Source organism: Mus caroli, unplaced genomic scaffold, assembly GCF_978045245.1.
Source record: "Mus caroli unplaced genomic scaffold, Mus_caroli_1 scaffold_18, whole genome shotgun sequence".
Lineage (NCBI taxonomy): Eukaryota > Metazoa > Chordata > Mammalia > Rodentia > Muridae > Mus > Mus caroli.
This window is the reverse complement of record NW_028227273.1, coordinates 59,957,684-59,985,644: the sequence shown is the minus strand read 5'-3', so window position 1 is coordinate 59,985,644 and position 27,961 is coordinate 59,957,684. Positions and strand designations below refer to the sequence as shown.

General features: G+C 47.9%; 1 protein-coding gene across 2 annotated transcripts; it reads right to left on the bottom strand.

The window, feature by feature from the left end:
• Nucleotides 1–200: 200 nt before the first annotated feature.
• Nucleotides 201–14,693, bottom strand: LOC110284026 (kinesin-like protein KIFC1). Of its 2 annotated transcripts, XM_085832964.1 has the most exons (11): nt 14,544–14,693; nt 10,758–10,895; nt 10,565–10,664; nt 9,669–9,722; nt 8,975–9,025; nt 8,395–8,792; nt 7,099–7,878; nt 6,158–6,448; nt 5,988–6,061; nt 5,585–5,660; nt 201–346 (listed from the first exon to the last, which is right to left on the bottom strand). In XM_085832964.1, the coding sequence occupies exons 1-11, from the start codon at nt 14,559–14,561 to the stop codon at nt 302–304; spliced, it is 2,025 nt and encodes a 674-aa protein (XP_085689090.1). In that variant the 5' UTR covers nt 14,562–14,693; the 3' UTR covers nt 201–301. The 2 variants fall into 2 exon arrangements, with proteins under 2 accessions (XP_085689090.1, XP_085689091.1); XM_085832965.1 differs by lacking the exon at nt 5,988–6,061.
• Nucleotides 14,694–27,961: the final 13,268 nt, after the last annotated feature.

The window sequence follows — 27,961 nt, the reverse complement described above, 5'->3', positions numbered from 1 at the left end:
CATGGATTCCATAATCCCAGTTCCTGAAGGACCTGAAGCCCTGTTCTGAACTCAAGGAGCAGGAGACATGCACATGGTGCATGCATACACTCAGGCAACACAACTGTACACAATTTGTTAAAATCTAAGATTAAGAAAAAGATTAACCAACAGATTATTCTTTATTTATAGTTGATTACATAATAAATATTGTTCACCCAATAAAATCATGTCTCAACGCCCAACCACCCCCACCGAATACACACTAAAACAGAGACGAATGCGCACTGGCTTGCAAGGGAATCAGGCTCTGGATCCGACTTCACTTCTTATTAGCCTGAGCAGTACCAATGACACACTGGTTCACCTGTGGACCGATAAACAGGGTTACACAAGATCAAGGTTTACAGATCAGAAGCCTTTCCATCCTGCCCCTGCGCTGGGCCCACCATCTGAATCTCTGAAATCTCTGGCTATGGAAGCAGGTTCAGCCTGCTCCCCTGGAGGGATGGTGATGCTATGTCCACTAAGCCTGGAAGAGACCACAAGTCTGAAAAGACGAAGCTTTATAGTGCTGGCTAGTTTTTATGTCAACATGACACCGGCTACTCATTTGAGAAGAGGGGACATCAATTGAGAAAATATCCCATCAGACTGGCCTGTGAGCAAGCCTTTTCTTAATCAATGATTGATATTGAAGGACCCAACCCTAGTGTGGGCCACTGCCTCCCCTGAAAAGGTGGTTCCCTAATGAGGTGTGTAAGAAAACCGGCTGAGGAAGCCAAGAAGAGCAAGCAGTAAACAGCACTCCATTATGGCCTAAAGAAGTTACTGACCTAAGCCGGGCATGGCGGCGCACACCTTTAATCCCAGCACTCGGGAGGCAGAGGCAGGAGGATTTCTGAGTTCGAGGCCAGCCTGGTCTACAGAGTGAGTTCCAGGACAGCCAGGGCTATACAGAGAAACCCTGTCTCGAAAAACCAAAAAAAAAAAAAAAAAAAGAAGTTACTGACCTGACATCCCTGGACATGGACTAGTCCTTTCAACTTCACCTTGCTTTTGATCATGGAGTTTTATCACATTATTAGAAAGCTAACTGAGACAGCTACACAAAAACTACAGTAGCAGAGAGGTCGCCATTTTCAGCAACACCCTGGACTAGACACAACAAAGCTCTCCTACAAAATCCCATCAAGACATTAAGCTCCTTTGAAAACTAGGGTTCCTGAGGAAAAAAAAATCACCACAGAAGAGAATTGGAGACATAGACTACTAGGTACAGATCAAAGGACACATGAGCGGTGGGATTGTTAATTTAGTGGTAGAGAGCTTGCCCAGCCCAAAGAAATGAGACAGGAGCTAACTTGAAGATGTAGCACTGTGATGATCAGGAAGAGTAAGTGGAAAGACGGATGGGTGTCAAGTATGTAAGCACCTATAATGCCTGCCCTCCTCATAAAAGCTTATGGGCACATATGGAGTCACTCAGGATAGGAACTCAATAATGAACACCTATAGAGGACTCAGCATCTTGAGGCTGGAGAGATGACTCAGTATTTAAAAGCACTAGCTCTTGCAGAGGACCTGGATTCAGTTGTTAGCACCTACATGGTGGCTCACAACAACCCACTCCAGTTCCAGGAAATCCAATGCCTTCTTCTAACCTCCTCAGATACCAAGTACAAATGTGCAAACATTCCTCCGCAGGCAAAACATTCACATAAAATACGACTTTTATTTCTTTTTTCTTTTTGAAACAGGATTTCTCTGTGTAGCCCTGGCTGTCCTGGAACTTACTCTGTAAATCAAGGTAGCCTCAAACTCAGAAATTTATCTGTCTCTGCCTCTTAGGTGCTGGGATTAAGGGCGTGTGCCACCACACACAGCTAAATATTAATAAATAATAGTTAAACCCATCATTTTGGGGCTGGAGAAGAGGGTCCGAGATTGAGAGCACAGGTTGAATTCCTAAGGACGTTGGAACCACACAGCAGCTCAGCACTGTCTATGACTCCAGTACCAGGGAATGCAGCCTCCTCTTCTGGCTTCCTTAGGCATCAGGCACACATAGTGCACACATATACAAGCATACAAAATACTTATCAAAAAAAGAGCTGGATGCACCTTTTCCTATACAGCATGTCTGCATGCATCTTTCCCTACACCTCATGCATGTCCACCTCAGCACAGCACATTCCCATGTCAGCGTCAGTTAGTCCATACCTTTAACGCTTAACAGGCTACAGCTATTCTAACTCTGATATGCACACCTCAGGCCTCTGCTTCACGTGTTCACAGACTGACCCACAACAGCATCTGAGGAATGCTTTTACTTGGTAAGGGCGTCTTTGTAAAAAAGTCAGTGGTAATGAATACTGATTAGAAATCACCATTCTAAAGCCCTCTAACAAAATAATGGATGGAGCATTACTATTTCATTAACTCACTCCTGAGAACCAATGAGCCTGGACACAGGTCTCGGCCTCAGCAACCGACAGGCAGGCAGGAGATGAGCTCCAGGCGAGCCTAGGCTACCTGGGACCTGCCTCAAACAGGAAATAAAAGAGAGAGGAGATGGCAGTGGCAGCGGAGGAGGCAGCTCAGGGAAAGAGCACTTGCTGAACACACACAAGGCTCTCTGGGAGATCTCTAACACCACCAAAAAAGAAAGAAGAGAGAAAAAGTTAAGCAAATACTTAATAAATGTAGAACTAGACTGGGTACTTATGATGTAACAGGTACACCAATTGTCCCAGCTATTAAATAGGTCAAGAATTTGAACTAGAATTACCAATCTAACCAAACCAAATCTCTAAGAGGGGCAGTGCAGAGAGAGAAGTGGAGAAAGGCAACTTTACTGGGACAGTTTTACAGAACTGGTTGCAGAAAGAGAACAAGCTGGACACAGGTGAAGACAGACAAGCCAGAGAATGAGAAGGAGCCAGAAGATTCCAACAGATTGCCAGACTTAGCATGAGGAGGCCAAGCAGAGTCGATTTAGGAAAGGCTGAGAGAAGCCAGATTGATCAGTCAGCCACAACAGTGAGTTGAACCAGCCGGCCAGAGCTCAGAAAGAACCAGAAAGGGTGAACTTATTCAGCATTAAGTCTCAGAAGCTGAAATCATTCTAGGCCTAGAGCAGACTGAAGGAAGGCTAGAAGCTTCCAGGGCCAGGACCAGGTTAGCAGACGAGGCAGTAAACCCCAGAGACAACAAGAAAATAAAAGTTATATTTAGGAGCTGGAGAGATGGCTCAGTGGTTAAGAGCACTGACTGCTCTTCCAGAGGACCTGGGTTCAATTCCCAGCACCTACATCACAGTTCACCACTGTCTGTAGCTCTAATTCTAGGCGATCTGGTACCTTCAAACATACATGCAGGCAAAGCACCAATACACATAAAATAAAAATAAAGAAATCGTCAAAAGCATGAGAAGCCGACTTAACATCCCTCCTGCCTCATACAGGGCTGACATTAACATATAGGATGTTAGGGTTGGGGGCAGGAAAATAGCTCAGCTAGAAAGGATGCTTGCCATCAAATCTGATGACATGACAACCTAAGTTTGCTCTCCAGGGCCCACAAGGGGAGAAACAAGCCCTGCAATCCTACAAGTTATCCTCTAACCACACACAAAATAACTTAAGATTCGTTTATTTTATGTGTAGGATGCCTGGTGCCTGCAGAGGGTGTAGCAGTCTCTAGAGCTAGATGTCAGGATGTCAGGCACTGGGTGGGACTCAGGTCCTCTGCAAGAGCATCAAGTTTTCTTAACCACCGAGCTATCTGTGGAACCTGTAAAACACTTTAAAGCTGTCCCCCACCCCCTTTTTGAGACAGTATCTCTCTAAATCGTTCTGGCTGTCTTGGAACTCACTCTGTAGACCACGATGGCCTTAAACTTACAGACATCAGCCTGCCTCAGCCTATCAAGTACTAGGACAAAAAAATGTGTGGCACCATATATGGCTCAAGCCTGCTCATTAGCTTTGAGAAATTAGGCTCGTCACATAGCTCATGCTTACTGTGACAAGGACCCGGTTCAAGCCCTGACAAACAGGTGATAAACAGGCCAAGTAATTTTTCAGGCAGCACAGTGCAGGTGTTAACATGCCTGACCACTCTGCCTGGCAGAGGGCAGACCCAGTCATGATCAGACACCAAATTAAGTCAGAACTCAAAAAGCTCTTCTACCTGCAGGAAAAGGGGAAACCAGGAGAAAAATGACCCACCAAGGTAGATAGTAATGAACCCGAGGCCTGCTCATCCCTACAATAGAGGAGGTCATGGGTACTGTCTAGCCCCTGGTGAGATTTAGAATTTCAATGTCTACTTGGGAAATTTTCAAAAATCTGTACATGTCCTTTGTTCTGGCAATTCCATCCCAGCACATTTCTCTAGACAGATGTGACTGGGAAATGCAGAGGTGTCCAGGGAGCCTGGTCTGCAATCAGAACAAGGTGGAGATGCTCCAGCCCAGCGGTGGGGACAGGAGAGAACACTCCGGTAGAGTCCAACAAGAGCTGAAAGTAACTCGCAATCCCGTGCGCTGGGAGTAATCTTCCGGCCATTCAAAGAGCAAAGCAGCAAGGGACAAGAGTACAAACATAGGAGAGGTCTCAGAACACGGACAGAGCTGCTTCTTGCAATACAGTCCCGACTGGTTATTTCTTCTAAAAATATTAATTCAAATGCCAGACGTTAAAAATGGAATCAGAGGGGCTGGTGAGATGGCTCAGTGGGTAAGAGCACCCGACTGCTCTTCCGAAGGTCCGGAGTTCAAATCCCAGCAACCACATGGTGGCTCACAACCATCCGAGATCTGGACACTCTTCCGGTGTGTCTGAAGACAGCTACAGTGTACTTACATATAATAAATAAATCTTTAAAAAAAAAAAATGGAATCAGAAAAAAAAAATGGAATCAGAGCCAGGTGGTAGTGGCGCACGCCTTTAATCCCAGCACTTGGGAGGCAGGGGCAGGCGGATTTCTGAGTTTGAGGTCAGCCTGGTCTACAGAGTGAGTTCCAGGACAGCCAGGGCTATACAGAGAAACCCTGTCTCGAAAAACCTAAATAAATAAATAAATAAATGATTGAATGGAATGGAATGGAATCAGTACCCAAGATGCCTAGCAAGTTTAAATCCTTTCTGGACAGATGTGCCCTAGCTTGATCAGGAGGCATGATGGAGATGTTGCTAAGCAGCCAGGAGTCCTGAGAGTGTGGGCAGATGTGACGGTTCACAGAAGAACGGCCCCATAGGCTCATGTATTCAATACTCAGGCCCCAGTTGGTGGAGAGAAGCGGAGACTGTTTGGAGAGGATTAGGAGGTGTGGCCTTCCCAGAGAAGGGTATGTGTGCTTGTGGGGAGGAGGGTGCTCTGAATGCATTTAACTCCCAGTCTCTCTGCCTCATGGTTGGGTCTCAAGATGTGAGCTTCAGCTACTGCTCCAACCTTGCCTGCCTGCCTACTGCCTTGTTCCATTACCATGATAGTCATGGGCTCTAACCCTCTGAAACTGTAAGTCCCCAGTAAACTCTAAGTTCCTTGGTCACACTGTCTTGTCACAAGAATAGAAAACTATGCAGAATAGTCATTGTACCTTGGAAGCAAAGCGTAGTGAATTCAGAGACTCGGAGACATTCTCTTCCAGAGGAGATATATTCACAAACATAAGCCTGTGGAAAGAAAAGGGTCCAAGCCCACGTCAGTGGTCTGCCAAGCACATACACAGCTGTCTCTCTCCTCCTCATCTTAAGACTGGAGTCCTACAGTCCTTCCTTTTTTAAAAAAAAAAAAGATTTATTTTTATCTATTTAAGTGTACTGTAGCTGTCTTCAGACACACCAGAAGAGGGCATCTGATCCCATTACAGATGGTTGTGAGCCACCATGTGGTTGCTGAGAATTGAACTCGGGACCTCTGGAAGAGCAGTCAGTGCTCTTAACTGCTGAGCCATCTCTCCAGCCCCCTTAGAGTCCTTTCAATGTCTCCCTTCTACTCACATCTTGGCACTGCCACCCAGAGAGTTCTGCAGCAAGTAGGTGAGCTTGCTGTTTCGGTAAGGCACGTGGGACTCCTGGAGGGTTAAGGGCACAGTCAGTTAGGACACAGCAGGGTTCTCACAGCTACACCATGGCCCCCTCACCTTACCTGCCCATACATCTATTCGTACCTTATTGCTCAGGGCCATTATGACCAGTCCCAGTGTAGACAGACTGCTGTTAATGGCCTGTGTTTCCCGAAGACGATCACGCTCCCCAGGGCCTAGGGGTAAGCCAGGGTCTAGCCGCTCACTCCCAGCTAGGTCCACAAGGTTGAGGGGAGCGCCACACTGCAGGCCCCGGGCTGCATGCTCTCCAGAAATCTGCAGCTGGAACACACTATGACTGCGTGATGATCTCTTATTCTGGGCAGTGTGGGCCACAGCCCGGTTCTGATGAGCCAAATGGAGCAGAGCCTCCACCTAGGGATGGGATTGACAAGAGGGATAGGCACTCAGAGCTGGGACACGCTGGTGAGGTGTCCTTGCCCTTCTGGAGCAAAACCGCAGAGCAGCAGAATGAGTGTGTGCACACTTAGACAGAACCCAGACTGGGTCTAAACACATAAGCCTGTAATCCCAGCTGCTTGGGAGGCTGAAGGACAAGAACTAGACATTTGAAACCTCCTTGAGATACAGAGGGAGTATCTCAAGGGTTCTTGTGAAACCATGGCTCTAAATAAAAACAGGCCAAGTGTAGTGGCTTAGGCCTATAATCCCGGCACTCCGGAGGCTGAGACAGGTCTGTCTTGAGCTCTAAGGCAGCCAGGGCTACAGTGCAATGCTCTCAAAAAGAATAAAAGGACAGACAACCCAAGAAGCTTCACTGCCTGAAGACCTCCAGAGGCGCAATTGAGCCCTGAGACGGAACAGTCAGGTAAGCATCCCGGCTAGGGTGACCTGGCAATGTTAGTGGCAGGAAGTGAGTCCTGAGACTCACCTGGCAGAGTGTGTCACCCCTCTCCACTCCTCCTCGCAGTTCACCCTCTCAGTCGGAGGCGCTGCCACCCTCACAGCCCATCCTCCGTCCCTGCTGAGCTTCTGCCCGCTCCCCCAGCTCAGTTCCTACTTGCCTCTTTCTCACAGGAAACAGGGACATAGCGGGCATTGGTGACAGTAAGCTCCTCACTCCCTGGGCTTGCGCGACGGATCTCACACTCGCCCCCTTGTCCCTTGCGGGGCCCAGTAGCTAGCAGGTCTCGAACGGTCTCATTGTAGATCTCTACGTAACTCGCCACAAAACTGTATGTCCAGCCCTGGCCGCTCATCTCCTGGGCCACAGAGAACAGATGCCGCATGGCCCGAGGGATCAGCCCTTCCAATTGGGGGTCTCCCCTAGGCCCTCCTTCCATAGTGAAGGTCTTGCCACTGCCTGTCTGTCCATAGGCAAAAATGCACACAGGGTAGCCATCCAGTGCTGACTGGACAAGCATGGCGATCTCTTCAAACACTTCCTCCTGCTTGCTTCCCGGCGGGAACACCCGATCAAAGGAGAAATCATGGCGGAGAGTGGGTGCAGGGGCCCCAGTCAGGGTGGAGCGCCGATCATCAGATCGTGAGAGGCTAAGGCCAGTCGGGGGATCAGAGGGTCCAGCAGGGCCAGGAGGAAACACGAGGAAGCCAGGAGATGGAGTGGATTCCCCTTCAAGGACAGGGCGTACACGGCAGAACACCCGGATATTGCCCTTCAGTTCCTGCAGCTGGTTGTGGAGTCGCCGCCGCTCCATCTCTAACCCATAGAGCCGGTCTCCTTGCTCAGCCAGCAAGGTCACCTGGGCTTCAGTCTTCTGCCGAAGACACAACACCTCTTCTTGGCTGCTTGACAGAGCTGCTTCTGAGGCCTGAAACCTCCTCTGTTTAGAGCAGACAGACAGAGGGTGGGATGCAACAGTTAGAGCAAGTCTTGTGCCAAGGTGGGGCACATGGACTTCGCAGTCTGGGAAAGAAAGAGGATAAGAAAATAGGGGGCGAGGGTGTGTGTGTCCCACGGACTTCAGAGATCTCACAGTGATCTTGCACTTGATGTAAAAGCAGAAGGACCTAAGTTAAAATCCCTAGTGTACTTGTAATCCCAGAGCTGAGGATCAGAGGCGGGAAGATCCCGGGACCTGGTAGGTAAGGGGGGCATGCTCTTCCCAAGTGCCTGAGAAGCAGCCACACCACACCACACAGCCGCCTTGCACTCAGTAGAGCTCACACACATGGTAAGAGGGAGGGAGGGGAGAGGGCAGCAGTGTGAGAAGCTGCTCAGGCCCAGTGGACTCTGCTGCAGCGAGAGGAGCACAGGCCTTCTGAGGCTTCAGGGGAGCCCGAGGGAGGGAGCGAGTGTGGCCCTTGCTAGGGAGGGTCACCTGTGCGGCTGGCCTTACCTCCTGCTCCTCCAGCTGGGTGCTCAGTGTGCTCCGCTCCTCCTGTAACTGCAGCCGCTCTCTCTGAAGCTCCTGAAGCAGCCTTTCCCTGGTACCCAGACTTTCCTCCAGCTCCAAGACACGGGCACTCAGCTTCTCCAGCCTCTGCTGGTCCTGCTCAGCTTGGCTGCGTACACTGGCCAGCTCCCCTTCCAGGGTGGTCCGCTCTGTCCCCAGGGTCGTGGCTTGCTCCTGGACCTCTCTGAGTTGCTCCTGAAGACCCCGGTTCTCCAGTTCCAGCGTTTGAGTCTTCTCCCGATAGCGTTTCAACTCTTCATTGAGGTCACACAACTGGCCCTTCAGGTCCCAGGCAGGGCGTTTGCCAGGTCTCTTCCCTACCACCACAGGAGCAGTGGATGCTAACATGGGCACACAAGGGGCAAACACAGGTCAGGAGCCTTGGCCTTCTACCCTTCAGTCTTCAGCCCTCAGCTACCTCTTTCCTCTCCCTGACAGGAAGATAGAAGAAGACGCTTCCTGGGCACTCCCACCTCCCCTCCCCCCACCCCCACCTCTCACCCAAGGTTTATATGCCACCTACTGCCAGGCTTCTGGGCAGGAGCAGCGGGAGCTGGCTTCTGGCTCCTCAGCACTAGAGAAGTAGAATGGACATGGAGTTAAAGGCTGGACAAATAGGACCTAGGGCACACCTGTCCCCGAGCACTAGGGGGCCCATGTGAGTCACAGTGAAAAATCATCAAAAACCACAAAGCTGGCTGAGCAGGCTGAGCACCTGCTGATCTCACAGACCTCAGGCCTGGCTCCCATCATCCCTGTCAGAAGCCTCAAGCCACTGTAACTCTAGTTCCAGAGGATCCAGTGCACGTGCATGTGCACCATGCTCAGGTACATACACATAAAGTAAAAAAAAAAAAAAAAAAAATTAAAAAAATAAAGTTTAAAACAAGCCGGGCAGTGGTGGTGCACGCCTTTAATCCCAGCACTTGGGAGGCAGAGGCAGGTAGATTTCTGAGTTCGAGGCCAGCCTGGTCTACAAAATGAGTTCCAGGACAGCCAGGACTATACAGAGAAACCCTGTCTCAAAAAACAAAAAAACAAAAAAATTAAATTAAATAAACAGACTCAAGGGCTGTGTTTCCTAATGTACAAGTCCCCGAATGTGATCCCAACACGAGTCCTCCCCTAAAAGACTTGTAGGACCAGAGCCCCTCCATCACTATTGCCGTTACATGGACCAGAGCCCTCCCTGGTCAGCCCAGCTTAAGCACTATTACCTGCACCAACAGTAGAGCACCCACGAGGTCCTGTCTTCTTAGGGCCTTTCTGAGCTGTCCGAGGATGGGAAAAACGAGATGGTACAACACTTATTTAGGTGGCATGCACTGGTATGTATGTACGTTAAAGGGTTGGAAACAGGATGACTCTCCTTGGGGGCTGGAGAGCTGCCTCAGAGGTTAAGAGCACTGACTGCTCTTCCAGACGTCCTGAGTTCAATTCCCAGCAAGCATTTGGTGGCTCACCTTATGTGTAATGGGATCTGATGCCCTCTCCTGTTGAGTCTGAAGAGAGCAGCAGTGTACTCACAGACATAAAAGAAAGAAGTGATTCCTATTTTTTTTTTTTTTTAAAAAGGACTCTCGCCGGGCGTGGTGGCGCACTTCTTTAATCCCAGCACTTGGGAGGCAGAGGCAGGCGGATTTCTGAGTTCAAGGCCAGCCTGGTCTACAGAGTGAGTTCCAAGGCTATACAGAGAAACCCTGTCTCAACCCTCCCCTCCCCCCCCAAAAAAAGGACTCTCCTGTCCTTGTCCTTACAGTGTCTGTCCAGCTCCTGTGCCCATCTAGGACCAGGAACGACTCACTATGCCCAAACCGAATGAGTGAGAAGCCTAAGCCGGCCGTGCTGTGCCTGCAGCGTGCTGTTAGCAGTTCACACTTGCTCCCTCACCCTCGTCTACTCAGCCTCTTCCCTAGCGTGCACAGCAGCCTGGAAGAAGCAGGCGTCCAGGACAAGAGCTGGGAAGGACAAACTCCACCGAACAACCTTTGTGCCTTTGGAGCTCTGAAGTAAGTGAAAGGGGATTATCCACTCAGAAACAATACAAACGGAAAGAAAAAAGAGGGAGACATCAGGACACTTCACACTCGGTCCCACCCACCCCACAGCCCACCTGCAGTGTGGCCCTGCGTCTGTGACACTGTGCTGAGGCGGGGTCCTCTGGGACGGGATGTGTCAACTTTGGTCACTGCACCCATGACTCGTGTCCGTTTCTGGGAAGAGATAAAGATGAGTATCCACAGTGACTGGTCTTTATCCCTCCCCATCTTTCTTATTCTGCATTCAAAACATATCTCATCTCTCACCTTTGCAGGCTCCAAGGCATCCTCCATCTGGTCAGGACCCCTCTTGAGCCTGCTCGCTGACAGGGGCACTCGGGAGGAGGACTTGACCAGGGTCGTCTTCAGTTCTACGTTCCTCTTCACTTCCAACAAAGGTGGCCTCTGTTGAGAAAAAAAGACAGAGTTTTTTTTTCTTTCCTTTCTTTTGTTTTGTTTTCATTTTTTTGTTTTGTTTTCTTTTCTTTTTTGAGACAGGGTTTCTCTGTGAAGCCCTCGCTGTCCTGGAACTTGCTCTGCAGCCCAGGCTGGCCTCAATTTCACATAGATCCATCTGCCTCTGCCTCCCAAGCCCCTGGATTAAAGGTGTGCATCACAACACCCTGCTGGCAAAGAGACTCTTAAGAACAAGACAGGCCGGCAGTGGTGGCCCACGCCTGTAATCCCAGCACTTGGGAGGCAGAGGCAGGCGAATTTCTGAGTTCGAGGCCAGCCTGGTCTACAGAGTGAGTTCCAGGATAGCCAGGGCTATACAGAGAAACCCTGTCTCAGAGGAAAAAAAAAAAGACACAGGTCATTAAGATAGGAGTCCTGCAAGAATGCATATATATATATATATATATATATATTTTTTTTTTTTTTTTTTTTTTTTTTTTGGTTTTTCGAGACAGGGTTTCTCTATAGCCCTGGCTGTCCTGGAACTCACTTTGTAGACCAGGCTGGCCTCGAACTCAGAAATCCACCTGCCTCTGCCTCCCAAGTGCTGGGATTAAAGGCGTGGGCAACCACGCCCGGCTAAGAATGCATTTTGATGGGACCAAGTTTTGAACTGCCTTAGAATTCATGTACCCCTGCACATATTATTAGAGGACGGGCATTGAGACAAGGTTTCTCTGTGCCCTGGCTGTCCTGGAACTCACAGTGTAGACAGACTATCCAGGCCTCCAACTCATGGAGATCCACCTGCCTCTGCCTCCCTAGTGCTGGGACTACAGACATATGCCCCACACCTGGTCCCTGCACATATTACAAAGCCTAATGAACTAACTGCTTTTGGTCCAGCTTCGGGATAATGATCTTGGTTAAGCATGATGGCAGATGCCTATAATCCCAGCTTTTGGAGAGGGTGAGGCAGAAAGATTCCAAGCTTGAGGCTGGCCTAGGCAACTTAGCAAGGCTGTTTAATTACAATTGGACAAATGAACAAAAGAGACTTGGAGATGGCCTGTGAGTAGAACATGTGGCGAGAACCATTCAATCCCAGCACAAAAACAGAAAGGCTGGTTAGGGAACTCAGGAGATAAGGGCACTTGCAGGCAGCCTTTGGTTGCAAATCCTAAACTCTCCAAGCTGATAGCTGCAGCACTACTTGAACTGTCTAGCAGTGAACATGGGCATGGGCCCACCACTGTTTCCAGTCTCCCTCAGCTCCTGTGCACTCAACTCACTGACTCTCTGGGTAGAAGCATTAAAAGAAGCTGTCCTGGCCATCCATCCATAGCTACATAGAATTCCAGGTCAGTCTGGGCTGCATGGATGGGGTGGGGTTAGGGACAGGACAAGGGGTTGCAGCATCTCTATAACTTATAAAGTAACTATCTTAGTCAGTCAGGGTTTCTATTCCTGCACAAACATCATGACCAAGAAGCAAGTCGGGGAGGAAAGGGTTTATTCGGCTTACACTTCCACATTGCTATTCATCACTGAATGAAGTCAGGACTGGAACTCAAGCAGGTCAGAAGCAGGAGCTGATGCAGAAGCCAGGGAGGGATGTTCTTTATTGGCTTGCTTCCCCTGGCTTGCTCAGCCTGCTCTCTTATAGAAGAGAGCAAGACTACCAGCCCAGAGATGGTCCCACCCACAAGGGGCCTTTCCCCCTTGATCACTAATTGAGATAATGCCTTACAGCTGGATCTCATAGAGGCATTTCCCCAACTGAAGCTCCTTTCTCTGTGATAACTGTGTCAAGTTGACACAAATTAGCCAGTATAGTAACCAATTCCTTAGCTGCCATAGCCATATGCATCCCAGGCTAAGCTATGAGGGAGGCAGAGTTTGTAGAGAACAATGTTACACTATAATGTCAAAAGTCACACCTTGACAGAGATTAAAAAAAAAAAAAAAAAAAAGATGGTTCACTAAATTGGTTCTCATACATTTTCCTAAAAAAAAAAAAGTAAACAATAACAAAGCCAAGAGCAGTGATCCCAACTCTCTGGCTGCAGAAGCAGTGGGTAGACCAGTTCTAGCCAGTTCTAGACTAGCCAGAGTAACATGGTAAGACCCTATTTCAAAAAACAAAAACCCAACTTTATTACTGAGTAATTGAAAAGCACTACCGTTTATGTTTTTCATGCTTTTTCTGGACAACTCTAACCAGTATAAATCTCTCTCTCCCTGCCATAAAGGGAGACACAAGGACCCCTTCTCTCAGATACTTAACACACAGCTGGGCACTGATGGCGCACACCTTTAACCCCAGCACTTGGGAGGCAGAGGCAGGCAGATCTCTGAGTTCTAAGCCAGCCTGGTCTACAGAGCGAGTTCTAGGACAGCCAGGGCTACACAGGGAAAACAGCTACCACCACCACACACACACAAAAAAACAAAACAACAACAACAAATCAGCAAGCAAACCCTGCTATTCTTGGACATGCTACCAGCTTCAGGTTACTAGGTCAAATTTATATTGGGTTTGTTTTCCTTTTTTTGGAGACAATGTATCACTGGCCTGAATCTCCAAGCTCTGGTCTGAGCCTGCGCACAGGTGACCTCTGACCTCAGGATGGTTTGTTGCTTTTGGTTCAGGGGACTATAGACCCAGGTGTGTTTCTTGGATGCTCGCCTAGCACTGCACCACAGACCTCTTCCTTCCAGTTTTAACTCATACCTTAATGTTGCTCCTCCTAGCTTTGTATTATGTCTGTCTCCCCAGGGAGTGTCAGCTCACTGGTAGCTAGGACTCCTGTCTCCTACATAAGTACAGCTGTGCAGGGCCAGAAGATGCTTGGCAAATACTGCAGGAACAAATCTGAGAAACACCTTTTTTTTTTTTTTTTTTTTTTTTTTTTTACTGTCACCTGTCACAGTGCAGTGCCCTCCCTTTTGGCTGTGAGTACCAGAAAGTCTCTTCAAGCTGAACACCGACTGTGAGTCAGTCTAGACTGAAACACTGGTAAGCAAAGAATGCAGGCCGGCCTTTCCTGACACCAGAGAGATCAGTCCATTAATTGCCACACACATACACCTCAGATGCTTGTGGTGGAGAAGGGCACCCATAAACTAGTCAGCAGTCCAAATGAGCAAAAGAGGCAGGCGAGGGAATAAGGATCCTTTGGGACGATGCCCCCATTTCTCCTCTCCCCTTCCTCTATCCCGATCCAGCAGCAACACAACAGGTCATCAGCAAGAATGTACTTTGCGGACAAGCGACAAGGCCTCTCTCAGAACCCTCGCTTCTCCCACAAGGCAATCTGTAAGAACTGAGAAGCACAAACATGTCGAATCCGCTTGAGAATTCGAAATGGGAAATGCTGGAGGGGGATAAGGGTCACGGGATAGTCGCTCCTGCACGACTGGAATGGCGGTCCAACGTCGCAGCGACCGTCCTGGGACCTCGCCGTGTGTGTGTGTGTGTGTGTGTGTGTGTGTGTGTGTTACTCTCACTGACTCGGCTGCTGGTGTCCTGGGCGCGAGGCGGTGCGACCCTCCCCTGCAGGACGGCTTGCCCCGACCTGTCCCCGGGACGCAGGTCTCCGGGCGGCCGGCCTGCGTCCTCCGATCTTGGCGCGAGGCCGTCTACGCCGAACTCACCTGCGCCTGCACGTCCATGGTGGTCCGCACAGGAAGGGATGCAAAGGCAGCAGGCAGGGTGACGAGACCCGCGTCCTCTCAAGGGCTCGCGCCGCAAAACGCCGGAGCCAGGCTGTCCAGGAGCCAGGACAATCCGCCAGGCCAATCAGCTACACCCGCCACTTTTGAATTTCAACCTCCGCGCAGTCAACGCGCTTCAATCCGCAGAAGCCAATCCGCGCCGGCGCCGCGGTCGCGAGCCAATCACGGTGCCCTCCGCCTCCTGGGCCACGCCCCCTGAGTCTGGACTGTTCTAGTCCGCCGGAGCAAGAGAACTAGACCCCTTGGAGCCTACTTCCGGATCCGCTCTTCCTCTTTTCTCCCTCTCCCCCTCCGGAGCGCGGAGCTCGGCTTCCTGAGGTCTCTGGTTGCGTCAGAAGTGCGCGTGTGGCCGGGCGTGGTGGCGCACGCCTTTAATCCCAGCACTCGGGAGGCAGAGGCAGGCGGATTTCTGAGTTCGAGGCCATCCTGGTCTACAAAGTGAGCTCCAGGACAGCCAGAGCTATAAAGAGAAACCCTGTCTCAAAAAACCAAAAAAAAAAAAAAAAAAAAAAGTTAAAAAAAAAAAAAAAAGAAGTGCGCGTGTGTGGAGGAGTGGCGTGGGAGAGGCAATACGCATGTGCAAACGTGCCTGAGCGGGGTCGGGGCGGAGCGAGCGCCACCTAGGGGATGCTACTGAACCTGCACACCTCCTAGCCAACCCTGTAGACTGGAGACTGTTCCACTGAGGTCGCTCTTGGTCCGCTTTCTCAGGTCCGAAAAGTGGGAGCTGGTTGATGGTGCTGACCTGTCCTCAAAGAAGAAAAAGTGGAACCCATATCTGGAGATGTAATAAATAAAGTCATAAATCTAGAGCAGGGCCGGGAGGATTGCAAACTGGTTATCCCTGAAATTCATATAATGTGGAAGGTGAGAACTAATTCGCCACAAAGTTTTCTGTGCCCCTCCTGCCTCCAATAATATATATTATACATAAACAATATGTATTATATACATAAACATATATTTTTTTTTTTTTTGGTTTTTCGAGACAGGGTTTCTCTGTGTAGCCCTGGCTGTCCTGGAACTCACTTTGTAGACCAGGCTGGCTTCAAACTCAGAAATCCTCCTGCCTCCGCCTCCCGAGTGCTGGGATTAAAGGCGTGCACCACCACGCCCGGCATAAACATATATCTTTACACATATAAATAATACTCAATAATACCTATTATATATATAAGCATATATAATATATATATATAACACATAAATTACATATATATTTATTTTGATTTTTCGAGATTGGGTTTCTCTGTGTAGCCCTGATTGTCTTGGAATTCTATTTGTAGAACAGGCTGGCCTTGAACTCAGAGATGCCAGGACTAGCCTGTGCCACCATGCCCAGGTCAATAAACAATCTTTTAGATTAAAAAATCAAAACAAAACTAGAAGCCAGGCTTGGTGGCATATGCCTTTAATCCCAGTTCCCAGTACTCAGAATGCAGAGGCAGACAGATCTCTTGAGATCAAGGCCAACCAGGTCTACAAAGTAAATTCCAGGGCAGCCAGGGCTCTGTAGGGAGACCCTGTCTTAAATAAATAAAGAAATACACACATGCATGCATACATACATACATAACTGGATAAATAAATAGTATGTTTCTTTTTTTTTAAAGATTTATTTATTATGTAAGAACACTGTAGCTGTCCTCAGACACTCCAGAAGAGGGCGCCAGATCTCATTACGGATGGTTGTGAGCCACCATGTGGTTGTGGGATTTGAACTCAGGACCTTTGGAAGAGCAGTCAGTGCTCTTAACCACTGAGCCATCTCTCCAGCCCAAATAGTATGTTTCTTGACACCAAGCTCTAAATCTACAGCTCCCAAAAATCTTACTTGAGATGTTTCCAAGTCTACAAATGTTAATGGGGGGACACTAGAAAATTCTGGTTATAATTCGCCAAACTGGTTATAATTTTAAACTAGACAGTATTTTCCTAGTGACTTTCTAGAAAAAAAGCAAAAGTTTTAGTGTGTGACAGAATATGAGTTTGTCTTCTACTGAAACCTGTTTTGGGAGTTTATCTTTCTTGGCATGAAGCCTGACAGCAAGGTAAACCAACCTGTGAGATTTTACACATGGGATGGACTGACCTGGCCCCTGCAGCCTTGGGATAGGAGCTGGCTCAGGAAGGAAGGCCTGCTGCTGCTAAACCGTCTGATGCAGCCAGAGCTCCAACACAGAGCTCAGAGAAGGATACATTTGGACAACAAAGGGAAAACAAATATCTTCCTATGTATCAATTAGAATAACAGAGGCTTAACAGAGCAAGACAAAATCCTCACAGGAGGTGATCTCGGTGGCTTCCTTGGGGGCTAGGTCAGTCTTCAGCTGGCAGGCAGAGCAGTCCCGGACTGCAGCAGTCACACCCAGAAGATCTGAAAGATTGTTCTGCAGAGAAGGAACTTGAGAGAACGACTCACCTTGGTGAAACAGTCAACCCAATGTTGTCCTTAAATTGCGCAGGCCCCGCCAGCAGGCAGTTCTTTGCCCAGTGGTCAGTAGCACCACACTTGAAGGGAGCTCCAGGGGAGTGAGTTGCCGCAAATCTTCTTTGGAGACAGCCTCCTGCTGCTATCAGGAGCTGGTATTTGTGGTCAGGGGGAGCCTTTTTCATTAAACACCATAAATGCAATAGTCAGCAGATCTCTGAGGGGTTTGAGAGGCAATATGTAATCCTTCTATTAGGTAGACCCGATTTTAAACAAATACTTGTTTTAGTTATTTGCTTTAGGCTTAACCTTGCCAATTGTCAGGGTTTGTATATGCTTGGCCCAGGGAGTGGCACTATTTGGAGGTGTGGCCTTGTTGGGTTAGGTGTGTCATTGTGGGTGTGGGCTTTAAGACCCTACTTTTAGCTGCCTGGACGCCAGTATGCTGCTAGCAGCCTTTAGATGAAGTTGTAGAACTCTCAGCTCCTCCTGGACTATACCTGCCTGGATGTTGCTATGCTCCTCCTGCCATGATGATAATGGACTAAACCTCTGAACCTGTAAGCCAGCCCCAGTTAAATGTTGTCCTTTATAAGCCTTGCCTTGGTCATGGTATCTGTTCACAGCAGTAAAACCCTAACTAAGACAGACCAGGGACTGAGGTGTTGCTGTGATGGGCCTGACCGTGGTTTTATTTGAAAGAATGTGGATTTGGGAACTTTGGGTTTGGAAAGCAGTGGAATGCTTTAAATGAGGCTTAATGAGCTGTTCTAGTTGGAGTATAGAGGATTTTGTTTTTGAGAGTTGATTTGAGTGATTTGACCCAAGAGGTTTCAGTGGAGAGTTTCCGTCTGGGGCCTAGAGAGTGTTCTTGTGGTACTCTGGTGTAGAATGTGACTACTTCTTGCCCTTTTCTGAAGAGTCTGCCTGAAGCTAAGAGACTCAGCAGGAGTCGGGCATGGTGGCACACGCCTTTAATCCCAGCACTCGGAGTTAGTAGCTCTTATGAAATTAGAATTTTTAAAGTTTAACCCTGTCAAGTCTTTAAATTTTGTTGTTTTTATTTATTTATTTATCTATCTATCTATCTATCTATTTATTTATTTATTTATTTATTCGAGACAGGATTTCTCTGTATAGCGCTGGCTGTCCTGGAACTCACTTTATAGACCAGGCTGGCCTCGAACTAAGAAATCCACCTGCCGCCGGGCGTGGTGGCGCACGCCTTTAATCCCAGCACTCGGGAGGCAGAGGCAGGCGGATTTCTGAGTTCGAGGCCAGCCTGGTCTACAAAGTGAGTGCCAGGACAGCCAGGGCTACACAGAGAAACCCTGTCTCGAAAAACCAAATAAAAAAAAAAAAAAAAAAAAAAAAGCCACCTGCCTCTGCCTCCCGAGTGCTGGGATTAAAGACATTTTGAATTGAAGACTTCATTGAAGATGCTGTAGCATCGAAATAAAAACCTTAAACTATAAATGCAGAGAAACTGGGAGCCTTATATTCCCCAGCCATTCATAGGACACTATCACAGGCTATCAATTTCTCACTCTCTTTTATTTTTATTTATTTATTTATTTATTTTGGTTTTTTGAGACAGAGTTTCTCTGTGTAGCCTTGGCTGTCCTGGAACTCACTCTGTAGACCAGGCTGGCCTCGAACTCAGAAATCCGCCTGCCTCTGCCTCCTGAGTGCTGGGATTAAAGGCGTGCGCCACCACGCCCGGCCTCTCACTCTCTTTTTAATATTTATTTATTTATTTATTTAATGTATGTGAGTACACTGTAGCTGTACAGATGGTTGTGAGCCTTCATGTGTTTTTTGGGAATTGAATTTTAGGACCTCTGCTCGCTCTGGTTGGCCCTGCTTGCTCAGTCCCTGCTCACTCCATCCCAAAGATTTATTATTATACATACGTACAATGTAGCTGACTTCAGATGCACCAGAAGAGGGCACCAGATCTCACAACAGGTGATTGTGAGCCACCATGTGGTTTCTGGGATTTGAACTCAGGACCTTTGGAAGAGCAGACAGTGCTCTTAACTGCTGAGCCATCTCTCCAGACGAATATCAGTTTCTGATATGATTCAGTTTATTCCAATAGCTAAAACTTAACAGAGTCGGCAAAGGCCTCAGACACACAGCTTCAGGTCAGTTCTTGCTGCCCTGCGTCGGCCTTAGGAATCCATAAACTTTATTCATCCAACGTGTTCCTTATCTACATTTTTTTACACCAGAGACATAAGTGGTTAGATGGACATGAGTGAGTCAGTTTCTGCTAACCTTTATAACTTTGGGAACTTATAAACCTTAACCATTAAACATAGGTTAGTGTTGTTTTACAATTTTGTATGTATGTATGTATGTATTTATGTTTTTGTTTTTTTTTTTTAAAGTAGGAGTGCTGTCTGTACATACACCTGAAGGCCAGAAGAGGGCGTCAGATCCCTTTATAGATGGTCATGAGCCACCATGTGGTTGCTGGGAATTGAACTCTGGGACCTCTGGCAGAGCAATCAGTGCTCTTAACCACTGAGCCACCTCTGTCCTATTTTTCATAAACCTTGTTCATGCATTCGTCCTCACTGTATTACCCTTAGGGAAAAAATTCATACAAAAATCCATCATAATCCAAAATATTTTGAAGACTTGCTGTTGACTATTTGGCTTAGAAAGGACTCGATAGGACTAAAATGTTTGATTGGTTTTCCTTAATTAGTTTACTCTATAGCTGCAACTTGATAGTTGCTATGTAAGCTAAGATGGGCCCTTGAGGCACACACTCTTTCAACCACAAAAATTGTTGGGGGCGATCCTTTTGTGCATTGTGTAAAGGTTGTCTTTGGTATTTTATTCTGTTTTTTTGTTTTGTTTTTCAAGACAGGGTTTCTCTGTAGCCCTGGCTGTCCTGGAACTCACTTTGTAGACCAGGCAGGCTGGCCTCGAACTCAGAAATCCACCTGCCTCTGCCTCCCGAGTGCTGGGATTAAAGGCGTGCGCCACCACGCCCGGCTGGTATTTTATTCTTTTTTTTTTTTTTTTTTTTTTTTTTAAAGATTTATTTATTATATGTAAGTACACTGTAGCTGTCTTCAGACACTCCAGAAGAGGGCGCCAGATCTCGTTGCGGATGGTTGTGAGCCACCATGTGGTTGCTGGGATTTGAACTCTGGACCTTCGGAAGAGCAGTCGGGTGCTCTTACCCACTGAGCCATCTCACCAGCCCCTATTTTATTCTTTTTTTTTTTTTTTAAAGATTTATTTTTATTTATTATATGTAAGTACACTGTAGCTGTCTTCAGACACTCCAGAAGAGGGCGCCAGATCTCGTTACGGATGGTTGTTAGCCAACATGTGGTTGCTGGGATTTGAACTCTGGACCTTTGGAAGAGCAGTCGGGTGCTCTTACCCACTGAGCCATCTCACCAGCCCCCCTATTTTATTCTTAAAGCTGCATCTTGTACACACTCCCTCCAACCCCTTCTGATTGGTTTCATACAAAGCTGAGTGAGGTAACACAGCCTGTGGCAGAATGTAGACTAATAGAAATAGGTGAGTTTAAGTCATACCAACTAGTGGGCAACAAGCCTAAGCTGGGGCCCAGCTTTCATAACTGATGAGAAGTCCCGGTGTCATCACTTAGGAAGCTAGCTGGGGAGACAGCCGGTGATAAACAACAACAAAATCTATTTTCCTAAACAAGAGTGGGCTCCAGGTTGCATACAAGCCTGCTGTTCCAACTCTTAAGCTATTTGTGTGTTGTTCTTGATTTTAGCCACACCCTACGAACTTACCCTGAGAAAAAGAAAGTTTATTACACAATGGTCTTACAAATATTGAGATAAAGTTTATACTTTAGCAAAAGTTCTGGAGCTCTTAAGAGAACAGAGTGTTCAGAGAGATAATTCAAGCCAAGGAGTGTGGGCTATGCAGCTGTAAGCTGTTGGGAATACTTTACTTTTTAGCTGATTTCGAGCACACAGCGTCTTTCTTGGCCCTTTCTGCTTTGCTCTCTTTCACCCTGTCTCAGAGTCGGGTGCCCCGCCTCACCCGGGACAGAGATTTTGGAGGAAATTTTGAAACAAGCATGCTTGGTTCTGGAGAAAGCCGGGGCCATGACCTAACTCCAGAGTCAGCCTTTTTATAGAGTAGAACAGCATAAAACAATTTCTAAAATATTATCCATATGGAAAAGCAGTGTGAATCTTTGTAAGACTGAAGTTAGTGATCTGAGAGCGGAACTAGTGCGAGCATGGAGCAGGGAAGGATGGGACAGAAGGATGTAAGGAGTCGGTGAGAGTTTAGAGATGCGAGCATGGAGCAGGGAAGGCTGGGACAGAAGGATGTGAGGAGTGGTGAGAGTTTAGAGATGTGAGCATGGAGCAGGGAAGGCAGGAACAGAAGGATGTGAGGAGTGGTGAGAGTTTAGAGATGCGAGCATGGAGCAGGGAAGGCAGGGACAGAAGGATGTGAGGAGTGGTGAGAGTTTAGAGATAAGAGATTCTCAGTGGTAAAAGTTGTCACAATGTACCAGAATTTGGAGACTGAATGTTCTGGAGCCAAGCAGTAAAACAGGGAGGCTTTAGCAACATCTCTGAGTCTCAGGGTCTGAGGAGGGAAAGAGATTATGAGCCTGCGGAGCTCTGGCTCCAGGAACAAGCTGAGGGACCAGTGAGGAGGGACCCTGGGGCAGAGAAGGGGGAGATGGGAGTGACTTTAGGAAAGGGGCCAGCAAGGATGCAACAGGGAAAGGTAAGAATCCTGTCAGCAAGAATTTCAATTCAGGGTGTTCCCAAGTGGACTGAGAGACCTGTCAGAGAGAGGAATGTTCCAACTGGCCAAGGTGTCCCTTTCCATGTGACAGGGTCCCAGTAAGGCTAGAGATGGAGCCTGTGAAACAAGCCCCAGGACTTAGGAGGTCCCCAGACCTTAGCACTACTGGCTCTAGGATGCAAGTGCCATTCAGGCTGTAAGGCTCAGCACAAGACAGCATCCCCTGACAAAATGTAAAGAAAGACCTAGTCCATCAAAATCTATAGTTCTAGAAATCTCTCTACCTGTGCTAACCTGTGGTTTCTGTAGTTCCACTTCTGGCTAACTGTTCTTGTTAACTGAAGTATGGCAACCCAGAACATCAGTGTGCATGCGTGTGTGCGTGGGTGCTTGTGCTTGCACACCCACCCCCCAACCCTCACCCTTAAAAGCTCACTCTGCAAACAGCTCAATGCTACTGGGATCCCAAGCACACAGTGTAGTCCCTGGCTGGTGCATAAAGGCTTTCTAATGGCTTAAACCCATATCCAAGCAGATGGAGACCCAGGCTGGAGACCACCATGCATCTTGATATGCCAATAGGTGCCACAGGTAGTCACATGGCCCTTCTGCCATAAGTAAGGGAAATGACTCCTTTCAGAAAGTGGGAGCCAGATTCACAAGTTCCCGAGGAATGCTGGCTTCAGGCTGTATCTATGAGAAATCCTCCTATAGGCCAGGTGGAGCTCATTTCTGGATATTCCGACTGCCCTTTGGAGTTTGGGGAACTGGGAGTTTCCTTTGGACCTGACACCCTGGTGACAAGAACTTCAGTTAGCACCAGCCCCAACCAGACTAAGAGACTTGTTAGAAATATCCTGAGTCACAAAGGAGAGGCGTCCCTTTACATGTAATAGGTGCCCATTCGGGTGAGAGAAACTTCCTGACTCAGTGACATGAATTCTCTTAGGAGAGTCAGATTAGCAGCTCTGTTCAGTTAGGAGAGGCCAGGCCTCTGGGAATCCATTGGTTGTCTCCTGGGTGTTCAACACCAGATGTTACTTGAGGGGACTCAGTTAAGAAAAGGCTGACATAGCCGGGCAGTGGTGACACACGCCTGTAATTCCAGCACTTGGGAGGCAGAGGCAGGTGGATTTCTGAGTTCGAGGCCAGCCTGGTCTACAGAGTGAGTTCCAGGACCAACATAAGGGGCAGGATTGAGAGATGGCTCAGTGGTTAAGAGCACTGACTGACCTTTCGCTTTCAGGATGGGAGGGGTCTGGTGTAATTTCCCAAAGTTGATGAGCTGATCTCTTCAACATGACTGTTACATCATCAGGGATGGTTTTTAGTGTAGATATGGGGGAGGGGAGGGGAGCGACAGCAGTCTGAGGTGAGGGAGGGGCCAGGATGCCAGGGTAGGGGCTCTGGATAACAGAACTTATGTGAATAGGGACAGATGGCGCCTGGAGGCCAGCATGGGCTTTGCTGCACACCCACAGATACTTGTTTATGGAGAGCCATTTGTCCCTTCTGCCAGAGGGAAGAGAAATGGCTTCGTTTTGCCAGAGGGGAGCAGGTTTCACAAGTTCTCCAGGAAGTCTGGTGGTTGCCAGAAACCCTTCTCTAGGCCAGGTTGAGTGCACCTGCCTTTTCTGGGGGGGCATGTGAGGTAGACCCCACAGGGATGTTATTTCAGGAGGCAGAGGAAGGCAGATCCCTGTCAATTCAAGGCCAGCCTGGACTACATGACGAGTTCCAGGCCAGCCAGGGCTACAGGGCCTGATACTGAGACCCTTTCTGAAAACCTGTACACGAAGCAGCAAGCTGCTTTTTTCTCTAAGACAGGGTTTCTCTCTGTAGCCCTGACTGGCTTAGAACTCAGAGATCTGCCTGCCTTTGCCTCTGCCTCCGGTGTCCTAGAATTAAAGGCATGTGCAACCATGCCAGACTTCTCTCTCTCTCTTTTTTTTTTTCCAAGACAGGGTTTCTCTGTATAGTCCTGGCTGTCCTGGAACTCACTGTAGACCAGGCTGGCCTCAAACTCAGAAATCTGCCTGCCTCTGCCTCCCAAGTGCTGGGATTAAAGGCATGCACCACCACTGCCCGGCTATGCCAGACTTCTTTGTTTATTTGAGACAAGGTCTTCAGTCCCTCAGGCTGGCCTTGAATTTGGTAAGTAGTGGAGGATGACCTTGAACTCATGACTCCCCTGCCTCCAAATCCCCAGTGTTGGACTGTAGGCCGTCACCACAGGTGGTTGTTGAAATGTGAAAGATTAAATCCAGGGCTTCCTGGAAGACAACCACAAAATTCATGGCATGTCTAAGGGATGAAGTAATAGACTGCCTCTTCTCAGAAATATTTGTTTTTAAATACTGTTTTAGAGATCTTCCTAGATCTTGTCCCAAGAATCAAAGCCCAGGACACACATTAGTATAATCCTAATTCTGGTGCTCGGGAGAAAGAGGCAGACTGCTTTGAATTAAAGGCAAGCCTAGGGGCTGGAGAGATGGCTCAGTGGTTAAGAGCACTCACTGCTCTTCCCAAAGGTTCTGAGATCAAATCCCAGCACCCACATAGCAACCCACACTTATCTGATGTCCTCTGGTGTGCAGATATACATTCATACAAAGTGCCCAGGTACATAAGGAAATTAACCTTAAAAAAAAAAAAAAAAAAAGCCAGGCATGGTGGCCCACGCCTTTAGTCCCAGCACTTGGGAGACAGAGGCAGGTGGATTTCTGAGTTCGAGGACAGCCTGGTCTACAAAGTGAGTTCTAGGACAGCCAGGGCTACACAGAGAAACCCTGTCTCGAAAAACTGAAAAAAAAAAAAAAAAAGGCAAGCCAATACAATAGGCACAGAGGTCCTCATGCTCCCGGATGCGCACTGGGGGAGTCTGGTGTGTTAAGCACACAGGGCTGTTCCTCTAAGAGAAGGAATGCAGTGTCTGTTATCTGCCCAGCAGGCTGAAGGGGACATGTTTCTTGTTTGGTGACCTCTGTGCTGTGTGACTAGAGACTTTTCTAGCACTTGGATCCTCCCCCAGACCCTTATCACACATTTGTTTTTCTCAGTAAATCCACAGAACCTGATTTTATGGAGCTTTTTTGCAAAGAGTTTCTATGTTTGTATATAGCTTTCTTTGTTCTGAAGGGAGATTTATGGATGCTTTGTTGTAAAGGTGGGATAGAGTTAATTATCACTAGAACAGTTTTCAGCAAAGTGTGTTGTCCTTAAATACATGTAACATATTAAACACTCCAGAAGTGTGAAGCAACATCAGCTACAGGAGTTGTGTGGAACAGAACTGCCTTCTTACCTCCTAAGGGCCGTCTCTCGGCAGCCTGTGAAGGTCACAGAGACACCACAAAAGCCTGAGCTATAGTGAGTTCAATGCCACCCTGGGATAGAAAAAAAATTAGCTCTAAAAGACAAAAATAGAGGAGAGAAAAATAGGAAAGGAGATTAAGACTCAGAAGTCAGACTTTAAAACATGGCTAAAGTTTCTTTTCTTTTTCTTGGTTTTTGGAGACAGGGTTTTTCTGTGTAGTCCTGGCTGTCCTGGAACTCACTTTATAGACCAGGCTGGCCTTGAACTAGAAATCCGCCTGCCTCTGCCTCCCGAGTGCTGGGACTAAAGGAGTGCACCACCATGCCTGGCTTGGCTAAAGTTTCAATTCTACCACAGACTTAGGTTTTCATTTCTCTCCAGATGCTCTGACATACAGGCCCTCCGCCCTCCCGCCCCCACCTCCATCCTGTTTATCTCTGTGCAACATTACTATAACTGTGACTCAAGTTAACTTCTCTGTTTCTCTGTTCTTGGCCTGGAACTCTCTAAGTAGACCAGGCTGGCCTTGAATTCAAAGATCCACCTGCCTCTTTCTCCCTAGTAGGGCCCTTAATGGTGGGCTCCACTGTAGTGAGAATTCTTTTTTTCTTTTTTTTTTTTTTTTTTTTTTGGTTTTTCGAGACAGGGTTTCTCTGTATAGCCCTGGCTATCCTGAAACTCACTTTGTGGAGCAGGGTGGCCTCGAACTCAGAAATCTGCCTGCCTCTGCCTCCCAAGTGCTAGGATTAATGGCATGCGCCACTGAGAATTCTGGAATTTTGGTTTCTTAAAAAAACAAACAGCCTGGCATGGTGGCACACGCCTTTAATCCCAGCACTCGGGAGGCAGAGGCAGGTGTGAGACCCTGGCTTACAGCTAGAAAGAAGCTCTTTGTTCTCTATAGCCTGCAAAAGGTTTTTTTTGTTTCTATACTGTACAACCAGAGATGCCTGCCTTCCTGTGCCGAGGACACGGAGATAAAAATTCAGAAAGAACTCACTCCTCACTCCTGCCTTGTAAATGTCACCAAGGACACCCGAAAGAGAAGAACTCTCCCAACTCTCCTCCCAACTCCTCCCAATTCCTCAGATAGCTGTTAAAAGCCCCCTACTGTCACCTCTCGGGGTCGAACTCCCCTGCCCTGCACAGGCGGAGGGACTTCGTCCTCAGCTAGCTGATAATAAAACCTCTTGCAGTTTGCATCAGGTGTGGTTTTCTATCGGGACACTGGGGTGCTGGCCAGTTCATCCTGGGACTTGAGCGGAGGCCCGGCGTCCAGGGCCTTACACAGGCAGATTTCTGAGTTCGAGGCCAGCCTGGTCTACAAAGTGAGTTCCAGGACAGCCAGGGCTATATAGAGAAACCCTGTCTCGAAAAACCAAAACCAAACAAACAAACAAAAACCCAACGCAGAAATTATTATGAGTGTGATTTCAGGGCTGGAGAGATGATGGCTCAGCAGTTAAGAGCACTGGCTGCTCTTCCAGAGGCCCTGGGTTCTATTCTCAGCACCCATATGGCAACTCACAACTTCCTGTAACTCCAGTTCCTGGGGGTCTGATGGTCTCACACAGACGGACATGTAGGTAAAACACCAATGCACATCAAATAAAAATAAAATTACAAAAAGAGAAAAAGGAATGTTTTCCATTTTAACCCCAGGTGTGGGCTAGAGGGTTGCTTCAGGCCGTCCACAGCAGCTGACTATGATTTGCCTCGGGCTCTAGCAGAGGCATGGTTGTGACAGCAGCTGATAGTTTCTGTATTTGTGTGGCATTTGGAATTCTGGAGACTTTTCAGAGGGTGTGTAGATGCTGGAGCCCACGGGGCTGTGGTGGGTTGGGGCTTTTGTCACTTGGGGAAGTTGTTTTCAGTTTGTTAGCAACAAAAGGCAAGAAGTGAGGATTTCCCTAATTCCTTTTCCTCCTCTCTCCTTGGTTCTCTCTTATCTCCTGCTAGGGGTGACACCAAAAGGTGGGAAAAAGAACCCACAAAGTAGCAAAGACCAGGTACACCCTTCCATGGGGGGACACCTTGCCTTCAGTTTAACAGGTGAGTTTACAGGGTGTCTTTGGGCACCTTGGATTGGGTGATAATATGGCAAAGTGAGGCAGAGCCACTAGAATCCAGAGATTTCAGGAGATCATCCCAAAAACTAAGGGAGAAAGGAGATCTTGCTTAGCTGAGAGACTCTGACCAGACTCCGGGCACAGGACATCTTTCCTTTCCCGTGTCCCCATAACTGTCTCTTCTGTCTTGCCTCAAACTTACCCTGGTTCCCCAGAACTGGGCAAGAGACTGAAACACTGAGCCCTTTAATGCTTGAAGCCCTTGGTGTCTGTGGTGGCCACCCTCCTGATGCCAGACCTCCCCTTCCCTGACCTCTGTAATTACAGTCAACTGTGACTCATGTGCACCAAGGACAAGTTTCACAAGTGCCTCTTTAGAATTTCCCTTCTCCTTTGGTGGCCACTCAGCACCTGACCAACCACGGCTCTTCTTGTGAACACTGTTGATGTACGCAGTCCAATTAAAATTGCCCCCTCCTGACACCACAGAACCAGAAGTTTGGGAGTTTGCTTGTTTTTAGGATTTTCATTGTCTTATTTAGTTTGCTGTTGCTTTGTTTTGAGACAACATCTCACCCATGTAGCTAGACTCAGGCTTTCAGTATTGCCTTTTTTTGTTTGTTTGTTTGTTTGTTTGTTTTGTTTTTTTGAGACAGGGTTTTTCTCTGTAGCCCTGGCTGTCCTGGAACTCACTTTGTAGACCAGGCTGACCTCGAACTCAGAAATCTGCCTGCCTCTGCCTCCCAAGTGC